This window comes from Geospiza fortis, unplaced genomic scaffold, assembly GCF_000277835.1.
Source record: "Geospiza fortis unplaced genomic scaffold, GeoFor_1.0 scaffold192, whole genome shotgun sequence".
Classification (NCBI taxonomy): domain Eukaryota; kingdom Metazoa; phylum Chordata; class Aves; order Passeriformes; family Thraupidae; genus Geospiza; species Geospiza fortis.
Window position 1 is genome coordinate 8949859 of NW_005054315.1, and position 20287 is coordinate 8970145.

The 20287-nt window shown below is 39.2% G+C and overlaps 1 protein-coding gene across 5 annotated transcripts in view; it reads left to right on the plus strand.

The window, feature by feature from the left end:
• The window catches only part of INPP4A (inositol polyphosphate-4-phosphatase type I A), a 70728-nt gene that overhangs the window by 42156 nt on the left and 8285 nt on the right, over positions 1-20287 (plus strand). For 4 of the 5 annotated variants that reach the window (XM_031056131.1, XM_031056133.1, XM_031056134.1 and 1 more), the window contains 9 exons: positions 962-1100; positions 3984-4016; positions 7056-7228; positions 8958-9081; positions 9909-10035; positions 10458-10598; positions 11937-12034; positions 15553-15665; positions 16020-16174. In XM_031056131.1, the coding sequence (XP_030911991.1) occupies positions 962-1100; positions 3984-4016; positions 7056-7228; positions 8958-9081; positions 9909-10035; positions 10458-10598; positions 11937-12034; positions 15553-15665; positions 16020-16174 (1103 nt within the window). The remainder of the gene's footprint in view (positions 1-961; positions 1101-3983; positions 4017-7055; positions 7229-8957; positions 9082-9908; positions 10036-10457; positions 10599-11936; positions 12035-15552; positions 15666-16019; positions 16175-20287) is intronic. The other variant, XM_031056135.1, reaches the window with a different exon arrangement.

Sequence of the window (20287 nt, forward strand, 5' to 3'; positions counted from 1 at the left end):
CTTTAATAGATATTTCTGGGTCTCCTAAACACTGGAAACTCTTAGAGGAGGTGCATAGCATTTTTAAGGTGAAGCCCAAGGGAAAGTAAATAGCTTTTCAAATGAAAAACTGACTACACTACAATGGGCTTTTGCACTTTCCCAAATAAAGTGTATTTTGTGGGTGCTAGCTATGCAATTTAGGCTTCCTCTTACAGAAATATTACCATAAACATTTAGAGCTTGCAGTCAATCACTGTTTTGATTATGAACAGCATTTTAAAATTGTTTGCATGGAGTATTTAAATGATTTTCCCTACCACACTGCCAATCAAAATAAGAATTGGACTGTGTAAATTCTGTCATTGTGTTAAATAAACAGAAGTTAACTAAATCTCACAAATAGTCAAGATTAATTAAAGAAGTTATTAATATTGGTAAATACCAACTTTTAAAAGAGATTAAATTCATTTTGGAAATGGATCCTTGCTAGTTGTAATTATTTTGGCATACTTTGACTTACAGTTAAAGTCACAGTAATAAGATACAAATAAAGCTAATTCAGTATTTAGACATTACTATAATAAAGTAATTTTATCTGTTATTCACTGAGTTACATAGAAAAAAAGATGTGTGATTGTATACAATTTTTATGTCAAACATGAATTTCAAGAGTAAACAATAGTGCCAGCTAGAAATTGGAATAATAGGGCGTGAAGAGGACATTGAAATTCTTTGGCAAGCTTACACAGAAAATAACTCTGCAATTTACCACATAAGTCATGTCACTAGATATTGTTGACATCCTGCTATATGTTATTTATATACCCATAATTTGTGTGTGCACACATGCAACTACAATAGCCCAGAGGAAAGTTTGCAGAAAATTGTGACTAGAATCACAGGAGGAAATATATCACCAAGGATTTGTTACCCAACATCTCTTTTGGTTTTAAGCTGAGAAAGAAATTGTTTTTTTCAGGAGAAAGTTTGGTTGAATGTTGACAAAAGTCTGGAGTGTATCATACAGCGAGTGGACAAACTCCTCCAGAAGGAGCGCCTGCAGAGTGACAGCTGTGAGGACGTTTTCCAGTGTGACGTCAGCAGTACCAGTAAGAAAGGTAATCGGGACAGTCGTGCCTACTGGATAAATCCAGAAGATTTAAATGAGACCTCATCATCCTCACCACCTTCATCATCCTCACCACCATCTTCATCCACACCATCCTGTGCATGCCATTCTCTCAAGACAAGTGCGTATGCCAGACACTGCTTCTCACTGCTGCTCTCTTCCTGTGTGCTGGCATCATTCCTAAGCCTCCCCTACAGCCCTCCATGTGTTTTTAGCTCAGTGGTGGTGTTAAGCAGTGATGTCAGGCAGAAAGAGCTGTTGGTGTACTGGGAGCTGCTAAGCCCGTTACTTAGTTTGAAATCCTGGTTCCACTGAAATAAGTTCCAAATCCATTGATGACAGTGGCACTTGGTTTTCACTCTGTGTGTTTTAAACTGGTAAAACAGTTGTATGGGTTATCACAGGACAGACACCGCCTCCGCTCGCTTTCCTGTTGGCTTCAGCTTCTTTGCAGCGATCAAAGCTTATTACAGGTAAATAAAACATGAGAGAAGTGCAGGCACTACTAAAAAACTGATAGTCCCAGCTGGACTGCTATAGCATGGGAGAGGACCACAAGCAGCCCCATTAGATTGAGCTGAATGTAGATGAACCTAACAGAGTTCAAAGCAAATTTTAACCCAAATTGTGGTGCTGAGGCACTCAATTATTTAGACTTCTTGTAGCTGGAATGTAGGAATTGGCAGTGGAAGTTCTTAGTTGAATAATCCATTCAAAATTTAGGCTCAAGTGGGTGCTGTATTGAACCCAGTGTAAAGTTGTGAGCCTGTGAATGAAATATATTCTTATCAGTTTAGACTGACAGTTTGGCAGCTGTGCATTAAATTTCAGAATTATTTTATTTACTTACGTACTTGACTTATTCTGACATTCTTTGCATGTAGTCACTCTGATTTGGCCACTTAATAGCACAGGTGGGCGAAGTGAAGCTCTAAAAAGACTGATCTGTGTTCTCATTTCCTTTGTCCTGTTCTGTCTTGTTTGATGGCCCTTGTCCCTTATGTGTGTCTGTGACTTCATGTCCATCACATTGTTAGTGTTGCAGTGGAAGGGAATGCCTTAAGAAAAAAAAGGCAAAAATAAAGTGAAAATAAATGTTAATGGTTTTTTTGTGTAGCTTTGCATGTTACCTTATAGTTGATTTAGTATCTTAGACAACCATGTTTTTCTAGATTAGACTGACATTTTTGTGCATTATTAAAAAATAGGAGTGTAGGGTTTTGTTTCAGTAACCTTTGACTAAATTCCTTCTACTGGTTTGATACCTGTAAATGTTTTTGTTTGCTAGCTAGTTTACATGAAGTTTTATATGTATTTACATGTAAGTTTAATCAGTAACCTTCAATGCACATTCACATAAATGATTAAATATTGTGGATTTTTAATATTAAAAATTCACAGGAAAAATCTGTGTTGAGTGTTTTCAGAAGCTTTTCCCAAGAAAATTCGATGCTGAAAACACTTTAGAATAATATTTTCCTACCATTTCCAGTGATACTTTTAAATCTACTCTGGATCTTGACACTTATGCAACGTAAAAGTGGAATTGGCTGTGTGACCATATGGAAGATTTTTTTTAGTGCAAAGAATTTCTGTAACTTTTCCCTGCTGTCCCTCCAAAATAGGGAAAAAATCCTTCTGTTTAACTGACAGAACCTGGGGCATAATTGAAGGACAAGGAAAGTCCTTTCTCTAAGTTCAGAATCACAATATTTTTGATTTTGTGTATTGAAAGAATTAAAAGTTTTTCCAGTCAGTAATTCTGAGTTTTGAATAAATGAGCAGAGAGCAGACAGAAATTATTTTGAAAGCAATGTAAAACCAAGCCAAGCAAGATAGTTCCAGAGTTGGTAAGAGAGGGACAGTAAAATTTTATTGAAGGATCTCTCTAAAATGAATGTTTGTGAAAGAAAATACTGCCTGAAATAGTAGAAGGGAAACTTGAAAAAGACATTTTCAAACATACTTAGGTTATTGGCTTAGATATTCATTCCTAAAATCACATGGGGACATAAAGTTTCTTTAGTGAACATGATGGATTTTAATTTACTGAGAGATTTTTTCTGATTATCTAGCTGAGATGATTGTCCTGATGCACACTGTTGAATTTTATATTTTCTGTTGTTATGTTCAGATTTATAATTCATTGACTAGGGAATCTAGATATAAACAACAGAGTAGTTTAGCTTAGTAAACTACTTTTCGTTAATGCAGGACTCCCTATAGCAGGGTTTATGTTATTTTTTTTACTGTTAGAATTGACCTGTAGTATGTTTTCATCTGACAGCTTGATCCTCCCACTGAAGTGAGTATGGAATACTCACAGACTTCACTGGTGGGGTTTCAGCCCTTAACATACATTCTAATATTTCTGTTAATTATCTCAGAAATTGTGTAATGGAATTCTGACTAAGGTAGCAAAGTACTGGTTTCCTATTACTCTTACATTGTGGGTGCCTTAATGTCATTTTCTGTTAAGTGCCTTGAACTTACTGCTGGTCTTTTGCTCTTCTGTTCAGCAGCCTTACTGCCAGCTTAATCTGTAATTGCAGTAAACCAGTGGTTCTCAAATTGTGCCCTGTGGATCACTGGGGGTTGACAGTGCACTTGCTGGTAATCCACAGCCAGCCTCTGAGCTAGCAGCTACTGGCTTTCCTCCAGGTCCCCATCCAGGTGTTCTTCTGATCAGAACAATGGAGTGGAGGAGACAGCCCATGCCCTCGATGCCTGGGAGCAACAGAGTATTTCTGCCTAGCTCCTCTTCACTCAGTGAAAATGTTTGAGAACCCTGGCTCTGAGCATTTGAGTTGCTTGTATTTAGACTGTGTTGCTGCTCCTTAATCATGCATGTTGCCCCTCCATTTCTATGCAGATTGCAGCCCTACTCCGGAAGAATCTGCCCCAGGTATGTGCATTCATGGCTTCTGCTTCTTCTGAAAACTGCAGGGGTTTGTTCATACTTAACTGAACAAGTGCCTTGCTTTAAGATGGACCATTTTGAAATGGTAATGCTTTACAACACCACGTGAGTTACCTAAGCTGTTGAGCAGTTATTTCCTAAGAGTGCAGGGGGTATGTGGTCCTTTCACGTCCAGATATGGGAGAATGCGTGTCAAGGGCCTCTTTGATTTCTCCAGTTGATGTGTTTCAGCAAACTGATGTAGGTGACAATGGATTGAGGCCTGTTCCAAATGTCATTGAAGTCTGTGGGAGTCTAACATTTCAGACATGCCCTTTCACATGGGCTGTTGAGCTGATCTTTCTGAATGAGAAGTCAAGCAGAACATGGAGGAGTCAACAAAGCTGATGGAAAATCTCTGTTGTGGGTGCATATCGATGCAGGACGACTCCCAGCTGAGGAATAATGTGCAATGACTCCAGTGATTTCAGAAGGCTGAACAATTGCTTTATTAAGCTACACTATGTTATATTACATACTATACTATACTAAACTATACTATATTATACTCCAGAAAAAACCTGTGACCCTTTCCAGACAGCCACAACACAGCTTTGACCTAATTGGTCAATCAATCCAAACACCCATCACCAGAGTCCAGTTAACAAATCCCTCTTTGGAAAACAATCTACATAACACATTTCACATGTTCCAAACAACAGATGCAGCAAGTGAAATAAGAATTGTTTTTCTTCTTTTCTGAGCTTTCTCACTGCCTTCACCAGGAAAAATCCTGGGCAAGTTGTGCCTGCTGTTCTCTATGAAGAGAGCTGTGGCGACACGTGCACACCAAGGAGTACTGGGGATTGCAAGTCTCATGTTTCAGGATACAGAATTTAGGAGTCTCATCCCAGTGTTAACGTTCTTTTTTCTGTCCTTGTTCCTCTGTACTTAATATGAAGACTAAAATATCTTTTCAAGGCCTTGGAGGACAGCTGTTTTAATAATATTTTTATTGCTCTGGAGAAGAGACCCTTAGGGCAAAAAAAGCAAGAACTTTTCCCACCTGACGTTACATCCTACAAACTTCATGTATTTGGTTCTCTTAATTAGACATTAATTTTTTATGAAATGGTCAGTAGTATATAGTCAGCAAAAGTTCACTGTGTGAACTCATTGGCCTTCCCAACACCCCTGCCTTGTTCCAGCCTAATTTGAGACTGGGAGTGTAATTCATTTTATTCCTGTTTATTGTTAATAACAACTGCCATTGACTAAAAAAAAAAAAAAAAGAGCACAGGTGACACTTCTGTGAACTAGGTAGCAAAAGTCATGTAGAACTTTGCAGACTGACAGGGGTTTGTTTTTTCATGGCCCGAATTTTAAACCAAGGGAATACACAGCACAGAGGATTTTTGCTCACTACCCCAGTTGAGTCCCTGTGTTCTGTGTGAATGTTGGAAGAAAAAAATCCATCTAATAATTGCATTATCTTTACCAGTGTACTTTGTGATTACCAAAGATAAACATATCTTTAAAATTAAGCGCTGTCAGACACACTACAGTTTTAAATCTTCACTGAGTTAGTAGCTATATACATGTATGTACATACAGTCAGGGAGATGATGATGTGCTGGAAGATATTTTCAGTTCTTGTTATTCTCATTTGCTTACAGAAATGCTCTTAAATGCAGTGAGAGAAACAGTGTTAGTTTCATCTGTATTTTGCTAAGTGTTCACAAGGCCATGTTATAGCATCTGACTAATTTTGAGATAAATATTTAATAGAATTTAAAAGACAAGCTGTGATTCCTTGCCTGTTCTTTTGATGTTTCCTGCTTTTTTCAAGGCAATGAAACAGAGTCAAACAACTTTCCCTTTGTGTAGTTTGTCAGGTTATGCATCTACCACATAGAACAAAAGCCAAAAGGATAGTTCTGTTACTTTTGCCAGATATGTTTCTGTTAGCAGACTTCCAGAGTTCCCCTCTTTGGCTGGTTATCACAGGAACATTTATTACTACTGACTCTTAGTTCTGCCTCTGAATCAAAATCCCAAAAAATTTACTTTCAGGGGCTTTAAGTGTCTCATTCATGCAGATTCTGGTCTGTACATTGCCTTGTCCCCAGCTGGGGTGGGAGTTGTGTGTGTGCTGTTTGTGAGCTCTGATGCTTTTAAAAAATAAAACATATTGTCCTGCCCTTTAAAAAGAGAAGGACTTTGACAACTCAGTTTCACTTCTGTGCTTCCTGTGCAGGAATTTGAACAGAATCCCTCTGGGTCATATGTTGTGTATTTCACTGGAAGAAAAGCTCCAAAGTACTTCCAACAATCTATAGGACTCCCATCTAATTCACTGTGTTTAATATTTCTTGTTATCTAAATTGAAGCCTTTAAAACTGCTCGGGAGGCAGGAAACACTTAAAAGAGTACCTACATTAATTTCTCACCTCACACCTTATTATTCTTAGCTGCAAGTAGGAGATGAAGATCATCTTGCCTCACTGAAGTGGAATAAGGACCAATAAGGTGGTGAGGCAATTGAATGATACACCTATGAGGCTAGAGATTCAAAAGGCAGGGTGTTTGGGAGGAATCTCATTGACAGAAATGGCTGAGCAGATGGTCCCTATTTCTGTAATACAATGGACTCCTTACTGTCTGTCCATGTATGTGCAGTGAAAGGGTTTGTTTGAACATGAACATGCAGTTATATACACTTCTGTATATAATTGTTCATGTTTCTGTTATGATTTCCAAATCAGCTATTGTACAGCCTGTTGTGTGGGCACAAATTCTGGTAACTTTTACATGGCCTGGAAAGTCATAACAGCTTTACAAAGTAAAATTCTCCATATTTTCCTCATGCAATAACCACATTGTAAGGTTACTTAATTATTACAAAGCAGGGAATAACTATCCAGCCAAAATAAAATAAGTTCGAAATGTGAATTATTTGTCCTGCAACAGGAAGTTTCTTCTTAATGTGTGTTTGTTTCAAATAAAGTGCTTCCACTGCTGCTAATTTTTTTTTCTTTCAACCAGGTGAATGGAGTGAAGCTCTTTATCCCTTGCTGACCACACTCACTGACTGTGTAGCCATGATGAGCGACAAGGCCAAGAAAGCCATGGTGTTTTTATTAATGCAGGACAGTGCCCCGACAATAGGGCTCTGCCTGAGCCTTCAGTATCGCAGGGATGTTGTCTTCTGCCAGACTGTAAGCAAGCACATATGCATGATTTGATTTCACTTCCACATTGGGTGGGGTTTCTATGAATCTGAAAGATTATTCTTTCCAGAATTTTTCAGATCTCTTCCCAGGTTTGACACCGATTTCCCCTCACAAGCTGTGCTATCCTGTCCTTACTGGTTATGTGCATTTGATAATTCATAAATTAGGTGTCTCCTTGGATATACAGTCATTCACATTTGAAAACAAAAATTATTCGAGAACTACTAAAAGTACTAGTATACTAAAATATACTGCTGTATTCAGAAACAGCCTTTGCCTTCCAATGCCACCAGGCCAAAGCAAAAGTGAGGTGTGTGAGAGGAGGGCAAAAAGGCCGGTGAGTAGCAGGTGTACTCCCTCAGTTACCTTTGGTTGTTTTCTGCATTGAGAAACCCAGCAGGACATAGGTACCTAAGGACAGAAGTCCAGCTACAGGAAGAGAAATTAGTTCTGTAGTTTTTTCCCAGAAGTTCTGTTTCTGGACCTGCTGGCATCTCTTGTGTCAGACACTGACTAGCAGGTGTCTGCACTAAAAAAATTTCCACTGCCCACAGAAAAAAAAATCTTCTGCCTACTACACCTTTGTAGTGTGTCTGCTTTCCTGTGAAATCACTGTCTTGTTCATTTATTTCAAACAGTTTATTTCTTGGACATCATTGGCAGGGCTTTAGTCCAATAATGTAATATCAAAAATGTAAAACAAGTGACAGGATGAGAGGAAATGTCCTCAAGTTGTGCCAGGGGAGATTTGGAGTAGATATGAGGAAAAATTTCTTCATGGAAGGGGTTGTTAAGAGCTGGAGTGGGCTGCCTAGGAAAAAAAGTGGTGGAGTCACCATCCCTGAGGTGTTAAAAAATGTGTGGATATGGCAGTTGGGGGCATGGTTTAGTGGTGTATGTGGTGGTGCTGCTGGGTTGGACTTGATGATCTTAGAGGTGTTTTCCAACATTAATGATTCTTTGATTCTGTGACCGCATAGAGATAAAATCAGGGAATTTTCCAATATAAAACCCACCTCCTAATGCAAATAATTTTTAAATTCAATCCCTTGAATATGCTTACCCATCATGATCAGAACTTTATAACAAAGTCATACACCTGTATACATAGTATATGGCCATCACCTGGGAAATTCCTTTGTGGACAATGAATTAAGACTAGTATTAATCTTATATAATAGTACTGACCTTAGTACTAGATCTTCAGGATCTTGTTCTGAATATCTTGTAACATCAGAGTTTAAGTCTGCATAATACAAACAGATACTGCATTTTAAGTTTTCTCAAATGTCATTTTTGAAAAGCAGTAATTTATTCATACTCTCAAAATTCTTGGCCTGGAACTAGCTGTGTTGATTTTCTGTCTAAAACGAAACCAATTCTCTAAGGACCAACTTCTGTATTTCATTCAAATTGTAGACCCTACCACAAGTGATCGTGTTCAGAAACCAAGAAGGTGTGAGATCTACAGCAGCCCCATTTTGAGACAGCTTGTGAGATGAAGGCAGCATGCCCTGAATCTGATTTTCTGAATGTTTTGGGTTTTCATTGGTTGGTTGTCTTCAGCTGCAAGGAAAAAATGATGTCTAAGGGAAAAGAGTATCTGTGTGACAGATTTTATTGCACTTCTTATACATGCTGTGATTTTTGTTTGGGGCTGAAGAACCTTTTTTATTTTGAATCATTTCATTCTTTTCTGTTTCCTCTCTCACAGCTGACAGCTCTCATTTGTGGTTTCATTATCAAGCTGAGGAACTGCCTGCATGATGATGGATTTCTAAGACAACTCTACACCATTGGCTTGCTGGCACAGTTTGAGAGCCTGCTGAGCACTTATGGTAAAGGCACAGGGCCAGGTGGTGGGATTAGCTGTTGAGTCAGCAAATTCTGCATTAAATTGGCTACAACAGGGTCTCAGTGTTTGGGACAATCTGCAGCTCAGCTACAAAATGATTTTGAGAACTATAATGCAAAAATTGATTATAGCTGAAGTACTTAATAACCTAACAACTCTGGATTTCTTCACGCTTACTTGAATTGATTCCAAAGATAAGTGTACTTCTTTTATAATAGAATGTCAAAGGTTTAAGAAAGACTAAAATGTATCACAGTGGTCTTCGGGTTTTTTCCAGAAAATAATTGGATGAAAGTTCTGATAAGCTGGGAGAAACTGTGCCCTAAATACACTTCTTGAATTTTCTTGAAACTTCTGTAGTCTTGCAGCACAAAGTGAGACTGAAGAGAGAATATAAAAAGGGAAAGTACTTCACTCAGAAGTGTTTCACTCCTGTGTCTCAAAAACTGTCTGGATACTGGTTAGGGAACGTTTTATTGGACAAATCCAGAATACCTTGTGCAAAAGATATCATGGCTCTGACAATGCTGAGAAGTACTTATTAGCATCACCTAACTTGGAAAATCAGCATATAAAATACTTAAAGAACAGTAGTCTGGACTGTTCTAGAAAACTGGTGTTTTCTAAACTTGCTGAACTCAAAAAATCAGCCATGACATTGTCTGGCGGTCAAGGGGGAGGCTGGGGCTGCAGCATTGCTTCATCTGTGGAACTTCTGTATGGAGTGATGGCCTGTTGTTGTCATCAAATTGACAAAGGGAAGTTGTGCATAACAAGTAATTACAATTCACTTTTTCCTCTTGGATTTAGGTGAGGAGCTGGCAATGCTGGAGGACATGAGTTTGGGAATCATGGACTTGAGGAATGTAACCTTTAAAGTAACTCAGGCTACATCAAATACATCTACTGACATGCTGCCAGTCATCACTGGAAATCGGTAAAAAACTTGATTGATGATAAATATACTTGATTCTTGATGAGTGGTAAATATACTTGATTCTTGATAAATATACTTGATTCTTGATGAGTGGGAACATGCCAAAATTTGGCTTTTTCTATCCAAGTTTGTAGAAGAACTGCAATATTAATGAGGAGAGCAAAATCAGCCATTGTCAGGAGATTGGTAGATCTGATGTGAATGTCTGTGAGGATATAAATGCGCCATTGCAGGTTGCTGCAGGTTTGTTTTTGAGCTCGGATAGATTTTCTGACTAGAAGCGAGTTGTGGCAGTTCCTCAGAGTCAGTTCTGACTAATGGTTGCACTATGTTCTAGGTGTTATCCCTCTTTAAACAAATAACACATTCTTGGAATGTAGCTTTTTGATCCTTATGTCTAACAGCTGTTTACTTCTTTCCAGTGATGGATTTAACGTGAGGATCCCTCTGCCAAGCGCCTTGTTTGATTTGTTGCCGCGTGAGATTCAAAGTGGAATGTTGCTGAGGGTTCAGCCTGTTCTTTTCAATGTGGGAATCAATGAGCAGCAAACCCTAGCAGAGAAGTAGGTATCCAGTCAGGCAAGCTCAGCCTTGCTGGCAGTTCAGCAATGGAACTATGTTGATGTGGAATTGCACTCTTACATAACTGACTAATTCAGTTTCTCCAATACATGAACATGAGAGCACTGTTCTAAAGGAATCTGCCAAATGCCAAACAAAAGGAGCTCCTTCTTTGTGTGCCACATAGCTGTGAAACTCCTTACTTCATGAGTTTGAGACTAGTCCAGGTTTATGTGATTCAGATGTGAATTTACAATGGGAGATCTGTCAAGGGCTAGTTAGCACACAGGTGCTCCTTGTGACTTAAGATCTCTGGGAGTGGCAGATCACTAGAGGCTGAGATCATTCTGGGTATTGCTGTGTATTTGCTGTCTTGGTTTTGCACTCTCCCTGAGACTCCCTCTCCTGGTCACTGTCAAAATTCAGGATAATAGGCAAGGTGCACCTCTGTTTTAACATACCCTTGCAGTATTAATGTAATGCAACACTGCTGTTGTAAAACTGAAAAATATAATTATGTAATTATATTTGCTAGGGAAACATCTCAGTTCTGGAAGAGCTGGCAGATTCCCTCTGTTATGGCCACATCCTGTAAAGAGTACATTGGCTGAGCACTGCTCCAGTGGAGCACTCCAGTAAAGCCAGGCACATGCATGTTGTGACAGCAGCCTTGGTACCAGGCTGGAGTGTGCACTGTGGTGGTGGACAACAAGAAAAAGTCTTAACAAAAATATTGCAGCAATTACTGTTGTCCTCTGTTGCCTACAAAGGAAGCCCAAGATGACTAGCACAGTTACAGATGTCAGCACTCTGTGTGTACATCTGTGTATGTGGACATATTTAGATAAGATGCATCAGGACATTGTTGACAATATTTATTACATTTATGGTTTATTAATCCTAGAGCCATATTTTTCATTTACATACCTGAAGTCAACATTCTCAGTCCTATCTAGTGATGTTATGGTTATTATTATTAGTTTATGAACTAAACTATTAAATCCATTATTAAAAGTTTAAATTTAGGTTAAAAAGTTTGCCAGGTAGGAATTTAATATTGAAAGAGAGACATGAAAGCCAAAGAATTTTAAATACTATTTTCTACAAGATTTTTCTTATACCTTCCTTCCCTTTTCCCCCTCATATATTTTCTTTCTCTGTAATGAATCATTACAACAGTTCTCAGTTACTCTTCACCTGGCCCTTGAATGGTTAGGGAACTCTTGGGATGAATCTTTAAACTGTTTTTTTGGTAGACATATTACCAAGTGCAGTTGTTTCAAAGAAAAAGAGAAGCATTTTACCTTGGGCTTAATTGTTCCTTTTTTCTCCTTTTAAAGGTTTGGAGACACCTCACTGCAAGAAATAATTAACATGGAAAGCTTAGTGAGGTTGAATTCATATTTTGAGCAGTTCAAGGAAGTTCTGCCTGATGATTGTAAGTATTTTGTAATTAATGACAAATTTGCTTGAACAGCACAACTCAGGCTGATTTTTTTCATTTGTTTCCTTTATGTTGGTTTTTTTAAATGTTGATGGTACACCAGCTTTAGTAACCTCCAAGAAATGATACAAAAATTTCTGGTTTAATACTTTAGTACTAAAGCAGAGTGGATTCAAGGTCAGACTGATTAATTTTCCTTTTTAAGGTTACTATTACATCTCTTTCTTAGTGGCACTATGTACTGTATAATCATCCAGTTAGGCAGTGAGATTGTTGTAAGGTAAAGGTGTAAAAGTGGCAGGTTCTGGCAGCAGCACTTTTATCTGCAGTTCTTGGTGAAGCTCCCTGCACTTATGATAAAACCTGCACAGAGAGCAACTGCCAGTTTTTTGGAACTCAGTCACTTCCCTCTGTTTTTCTTTTGGCACTTCCCTGTAATTGTTGCATCTGCAGCCAACAACAGAGAGCCTGGAAGAGTGACAAAAGCTACATGCTTAATTTTTACTGGTTTTTTAATTGCTTGTCACTGCTTGGGCTTTTGTTGAGAAGGCAGTGGCCATAAGTGTTATTTACAAAATAGTGAAAATTCATCAATTCATTATTATTACAATCAAACCTCTTCTAAGCTTATTTCATGTGCCCTACAGTTACAGTTTTATTCCAGAAATACAAATGCAACAGCATGCAACAGGATAGTAAGAATTCTGTCTGTTAAAGTGTGTTATCGCGAGTTTGGTTACCCTGAATTTTTTTTGATACAGCTGAGAGCACAACCAGCATTCCTCCATCCAGGCATTCATAAGGCTGCATAATAAATTCTCTGGAATGTTAGCTGCAAAGTTTAATTTTTTATTGTATAGTAGTCTAGCATCAGATTTTCTTGTATAATTCAAAAATTAACCAGTTTAAAATGAATTTTGTTCATGTCTCCATCTAGTCTTTTATAATAATAATTCCCATTCAGTTCCTTCCTCTCCTTTTTATTTGCTTGCCTTTTTTTTTTTACTTCAGTCTCTTCCTCAAACCTCTTATGTTTGTTCCAATCATCTTTTGGCTTTTTGAGTTGTTTTTTTTTTTGGGGTATTTTTTTTTCTCCTGAAAGTTGTGATAATTTAGGATATACAAAATGAAGTGTACTTTTCTGTGAACCCTTATCAAGGGAGAATAGCATTTTACATTTAACTGCAAACCAGGTGATTATGCCCAGTTATGTAGTCTGTGGTAGGTAGAGGCAAAAGGAAAAACAAACAGATCATTCTAGGGGATGAAGGTCCCAGTGAACTATCTGCTGGCAGATTGCAGGAAATGTTCTCTTCAAGAACAGTACACAAGAAAAGTTAGAAAAGTTGATTCCTTATCCACTGTCCATGTCCCTGTGTTATTAATACTAAATTCTGCAGAATTTCTAAGAAATTAGTCCTAGCTCCTTGTCCTTGTTCTGTTAGCTCTCCTTGTCTTTAGAAAGAGGAGATGGCCTGTGCCCTCTTGTTGTTTAGGGTATTGCTTTCTTTATAGGTGTAGAGTTCAAACAGCCCAGCCCAGGACAGGCACAATATTGTTAATTATAGAATAGAAATGTAGAATTCTTTAGGTTGGAAAAGCTCTTTAAGATCATCAAGTCCAACTGTTTCCCCAGCACTGCTAAGTCAAGTCCACCCCTAAACCATCTCCCCAAGTGCCACATCTACATGTTTTTTAAATACCTCCAGAGATGCTGACTCAACCACTTCCCTGAGCAGCTTGTTCCAGTGCTTAACAACCCTTTCAGTGAAGAAATTTTTCCCAACATCCAATCTCAATCTCCCCTGCTGCAGCTTGAGGCAATTTTCTCTTGTCCTGTTGCTGGCCGCCTGGGAGAAAAGCCCTGCTGGCTTTCAGGTGGTTGTAGAGAGCAGTAAGGTCCCCCCCATAGCCTCCTTTTCTCCAGGCTAAACAGCCCCAGCTGCTTCTCATAAGACTTGTGCTCCATACCCTTCACCAGCTCTGTTGCCCTTCTCTGGACACCACTGAGGTTTCAGCACCTCGATGTCCTTCTTAGAGTGAGTGGCCCAGAACTGAGTACAGGATTTGAGGTGAGGCCTCACCAGTGCTGAGTACAGGGGGACAATCCCTGCCCTGCTCCTGCTGGCCACACTATTGGTGATTCAGGCCAGGTCCTCACTGGCCTTCTTGGCCACCTGGGCACTGCTGGCTCATGTTCAGCTGCTGTCACCAGCCCCCCCAGGTCCTTTTCTATCAGCAGCTTCCCAGCCACTCTGCCCCCAGTCTGTAGCACTGCCTGGGGTTGTTGTGACCCAAGAGCAGGACCTGGCACTTAGTCATGCTGAACCCCATAAAAGTGGCCTTGGCTTATTGATCCAGCCTGTCCAGGTCTCTCTGTAGAGCTTTCCTGCCCTCCAATAGATCAGAACTGCTGCCAGCTTGGTGCCATCTGCCACTGAGTGAGTGCACTTGATCCCCTCCTCCTGATCACTGATAAGGATTTTAAACAGGGCTGGCTGCAGAACTGAGCCCTGGGGAGCCACACTGGTGGATGTAGCACCATTCACCAGCACCCTGTGGGCCTGGCCATCCAGCTGGGTTGTTTTACCCAGTGAACAGAATGTCCCACCAAGCTATGAGCACATCGTCCAGGAGAATGCTGTGGGAAGCAGCAATAAAGGCTTTGCCAAGGTCCAGGTAAACAATGTCCACAGCCTTCCCTCATCTGCTCAGCAGGTCACCTTCCTGTAGGAGATCAGGGTAGTGCAACATACCATTTGCTGTGAGAGGTAGGCCTAAAATAAAGCCTCAGGTGTCACTCAGGTAGGATTTGTTTTGTCACAATGTCATCCCTTACAGTGCATACCTCTGTGTTTGTTCAGTCACAACTTTAGTTGGTGTTCTCTGTGGTTGCTCCTTAAAAAAATTAAACAACAAAAAAGACAACTTATTGAACACTTGTAACTGATTGTCTGAAGTATCTTGCTACATATGTAAGAGATGATGTGCAACAGTTTAAACACAGAAGATGAGTATTGAAGGTACTCTGAAAAATTTCAACTACTTTATTTCCACTTAGTGAAATATTAATAAACAGATTATGACAATGTGGTGTCCTGTGGGTGTTTCTTGTAACTGAAAGCTGACCAGCTTGCAAATTTAAAATTGAAAATGTGAGCAGAATATAAAATATCTTCAGAGTTTCTTTGAAGATATACATGTTCTCCTGTCAAATCTGTGACACAGAAATGAAAAGACTATACCAATCTTGCTCCCTTTGTTCATTCTCTTATTATACTGCTATTAGATTCTGAGTCCCTGAAGTTTTAAATAACTGAAATTTATATTTCCAATTGAGTTTAATTAAGCATGAATTTGTTTTGTTGATGGTACTAAGTAAATCAGAACTTTAATAATTGTTCTAGTTTCAAGAAAACACAAATGTGTTTGCAACAGGCATCTAGAAACACTTTGTAAAAGATCTGTTGAATACAGATGAATAAGTCGAGTTGGTTTTGTTTCTTTTATAGGTCTACCTCGATCTCGTAGTCAGACGTGCCTGCCTGAACTGTTAAGATTTCTGGGACAAAATGTTCATGCAAGGAAAAACAAAAATGTTGATATCCTTTGGCAAGCTGCTGAGGTATTTATTCATCTAACCATCTCTGCATAGTTCAGCTGATTTTCTGTACTCATATGTATTTGCCCCTTTTTTATTACTGGAATGTTTGAATTTCTTCATTTGCTTGCATGTAGCTTGCAAAGGCTGCCAAGGCTAGACCTCCTCTGGAATGAGACATGGGGAAATAAAGCGTATTTTCCATGTCAGATTTTCCCCTCAACTCATACAATGAAGTTCTGCTCCCTCAAACATGCCAAACTTTGACATTGAAGCCCTAGAGAACATTTGTGTCTGTCTGAGGGGAAGTTCAGGTGTTGTCTCTGGCAGGAAGTTTTGCCTGTAGAAGGAGTCATGGGTTGTCTATCCCATTTCTAGATATGCCGCAGACTCAACGGGGTTCGGTTCACGAGCTGTAAGAGTGCCAAGGATAGGACTGCCATGTCCATCACCCTGGAGCAGTGTTTGATCCTACAGCATGAGCATGGAATGGCTCCACAGGTCTTCACTCAGGCTCTGGAGTGTATGAGGAGGTAAGAGTTTGACCACATTACTTATTCCTAAATAAGGAACCATGCAAACTGCAGAGGAGTGATGGTCTCTGTTTCCATCAAAAGAAAAAAAAAAGTAAGCTAAAGTCAGGAAACTGTAAAACTGACTGCTAGAATTCATCCCTCCTGTGCATGTGAGTTGCATATGCTAAAGCTGGTTCTTACCAGATTTATATCAGATGGGCTTGAGTTTTCAGTAGAAAATTAGGAGTTTTCGAACAAGCATGTAAAAATATGTTTTCCCTTAATGCTGAGCTTACAGAACAGGAAACTGGTGCTTCTTTGAAAGTTGTTTAATGATGACTTTACCTGAGCTATCATAGCACTAGGTTTCTAAGTTCTAGATCAGGGAGATTACTCAGGGATGACCTGTTTTTTATTCTTTGAAACACAGACACCTGCAGTTTGCACTGGTTTGCCAGTGTACCCTTTAGCAGTGAAACACTGCTCACTGGATGAAATGTCAGTATGAGTGTTTCACACTATATAGCAACCAAATTTCATCACAATGTGTCAGTGTGCTGTTGTCATATCAAAATAATGATGTTCTGTATTCTGAAGCAGCAGAGATGTTTGCAGAATTAAGTACTGTACTTAAAAAAAATCTGTTTACTGTTGTTCAATGCCTTGTTTCAAGCACTGCTGGAAAACTCCGTAAGTCACATACCAAAAGAAAGGATAAGAAATCTAGCTTTAGTCTATCAATGTAGTTCAACAATGCTGTTCAGTCCTGTTTTTCAACATTCACTCTTATCAAATGTACTGTACTGTGTGTCTTTTCACCAAATTCTCTAGAGTGTTCAATTCTCTTATCCTTTCTGTATGTTTTTGCTGTTTGACCCTTTCTTACTCTTCAGTTACCTAGAAGAAAAATGTCTCATATAATAACACTTGCAGCCTCTTACGCTAGTAATTTGGGGGTTTATACCTACATCTAATTGGAGGTACACTGGACTTCTTTATGTTCCATTTTTGCTGCACTTTTTGCTACATTGTCACAGAGTTAGTACAGTACATGAAAAGTGCAGTTAGAAATTAAACCTTGACATTAGAAACAATACTTGAAACAGCTCTGTGAGAGAGAATTTACTAACTTAAAATGGACTAAGTGGTTCTCAAACATCTTTATTTACATTGTGCAACTTGTTGGCATAGACATCTGAAACTGCTATATAGTTTCACAGTTGTGTATATAATAAGAATAAACCAACCAGGAGAAATAATGGGAATCTTGTTACTTTCTTCAAATTCTTTACTGGGTCACTGGGTTTTTAAATGCAATTATGGACACAACAGAGAGAGAGAGAGAGGTTAATAATAACATTGTTTTGGTCCTTCAGTCTACCAATTTAATATAACGCAGGATCAGATAAAATACTGACCCAAGAAAAATACTGCTTTGTGTTGGCCTACACAGGGATATTGAAAGAGGGCCAATTTAATCAAAACCTGTGGCCTGAGTGTTCTACCAACATCAGGGACTTGCTCTGGCAGGTGAAGGACATGATTTTTTCTTCTGTTAAATCTTTGACTAAGAGAGATTGTGCAGGACAGATACTGACTAGTCCAGAAGGAAAACCAAGATTAGACCATCTTCAAGCCCATCGCTTTTCCTCACATCTTATTGCTCTTTGGGATTGGTGGTTGTGTTTTTAAAGTTATTTCTCAATTCCACTCAGGAACAATGGCACAGAATTAATAAAGCTTAATGAGAGAGACAGGATTATGGAACAAATATGTAGGAGTCCAATTCCACCAAATCCCATTGCAGCCTGTTTGACCTGACCTAGACAACAGATACAGGATAAGAAAGGGTAGCAAATTGTACCCAAATTGCTTCCAGGGCATTCAGAAAACCTGAGTTTTGTTTTTTTAACTTGAGTCTTTTATTTAAGTATACTCGGAAAGGAAGGTTTGGTTCATTCTTAAAGACTTTTGAAGTTTCTGAGGCATTTGGAAGGACAGAGAAGAAGTACTAGTAATTTGTGAGACTCAAAGTATTTAATCTCTTTTCTACTGACAACTTTCCAGAGAAAAAAAGCATCCTTGCTTATACCAGTCTTTAAAAAATTAAGAAAGCATCGTCTTCTTCCATGTGATGTTGGTCTTCAGAGGTGTTAGTTCCCACTTACTTGTCCTCAGGGACTTTCCTTCTTTCCTAGTCTTGTGATAATTATGTATCTGTGATAATTATGTTCAATGAGCAGGGAAATCAGGGAGGGAATATTGAATAATGTTCTAGATTCTTGTAGAAATCTACAGATACAAGTTTGTGGCTTTCACCTTAGAAACAAGTACCCTATTACAATAAAGTCATTTTCTGTAAATAAGTTACAGCTTTTCCAGCCCAAATCAAACACACAGTAACTCCCAGCTCACAAATAGTAAAATCATGATGATATGTCTGGAAGTCCAAGCTAAGAGGACATGGCTACCTGACCAGTGAAGGCAGAACAAGAGTCAAAGTCCAGCTGGCTCAGGTAGCCTTTTCCATCTGCAGCCCACATTCCCCACTAGATCTTTGACTCCCTGCCCTCCTTCTTCCTACCAGATTTCTGTCTTGTCAGAAATGCCAGTGGAGCTGTTCATGGGAATATGCTCTAAGGCAGTTTCAGTCAAGATCATTCTGGGTAGCAAAATCTTTTACATGTTTCAGGTAACCCAGCTAATTTTCATTAAATGAAATAAATTAGGAAGGTGCAACACAAGCAGTTTAGCCAACAGAGAAGGGCCATTTTTGATAGGGACTCTTGAAAAGCAGCTGGAAATGAGGTGAGGAAAATCACCATGGTGCTGACTAAAAGGATTACATAATAAAGTCCTAGGACTCGTGTTTGGGTATGACCACTCACTGCAATAAAAGACCTGTGATGACAAGCTTGGTTGGATTTCTTCACTTATTGACCTGCTTTAAGAATAAAATCATATTGAGTGAAGCTAGGCCACTTGGCAGATGCCCACCCAGGTGCTCTCTACCTTCCCCCAACAGGACAGAGGGAAAAAAATCTCATGGGTTGAGATAAAGACAGGGAAATCCCTTGCCAGTTACTGATAGAAAACTGGCAAACCAGACTCGGAGAAAAAAAATTTATTTCTTGCCAATGGATTGGAGATGTCAAGAAATAAAGACAAAAATTTGAGAACCTTGCCCTCCACCTCCCTTCATGTCCCAGGCCAAAGTATTCCACTGCTTCTTTTTCAGCTCCTCTATGGGCCAACAGTGACAAGGAAAGCACTTTCCAGCTCTTGCCTCCATTTCCACCATATGTGTCTGTGTATATGTCTTTGTGTAAAATTGAGTAACATTATACTAATTTTTAATGGTGGAGATGTGGCATGTGGTGTTCATAATGCCAACTTAACATTTTTAGCCTTTCTTTTTTACCTCTCCTATTGTTTTACATTTTCTCTATATTCTAAAACACTTTTCTTCCTCCAGGCTATTTCATTGAGCCTTTATCCACCACTTTCCAGTAAACACTAGGTTTCCACTGGCTGATTCTCCTGAGCATGCACACACTCTCCCCACTGCCACAAAGAAATTGGGATTTGTGGGCATCACAGATTCAATATAGCCTTGTCCGCTGTAGGCACCAGGAGTGAAAATGTCTTAATCACCAATTTGGATCAAATCCAGATCAGAAATACAGTTGGTTTAGTTCCTTGCCCACCTAATTCCATTTGACTGGATGTGTCACCAGCATCTGAATGCTCTTTCTTTTTCACCAACTCCAGGGTGTGTCTGATTTCTGGCAGGACATTGTCTGATGCTTACATAACCCTACTACTCAACCATCAAGGTTATGGATGGTTTATTATGGATGGGGCAAGTGCACAAGCTTGAGCAGCATCAGGCTTACAGATTGTATTTAGAATCACAGCATCATAGAATTGTTTGAGTTGTAAGGGACCTTGAAGATGATCTAGTTCCAACCCTCCTGCCATGGACAGGGACACATTCAATTAGACTAGATTGCTCAAAACCCCATCCAGCCTGGCCTTGAACACTCCCAGGGATAAGCATCCCTGGTTGCCTCACCACCCTCAGAATAAAGAGTTTTTTCCTTATATCTAATCTAAACCTGTTCTCTTTCC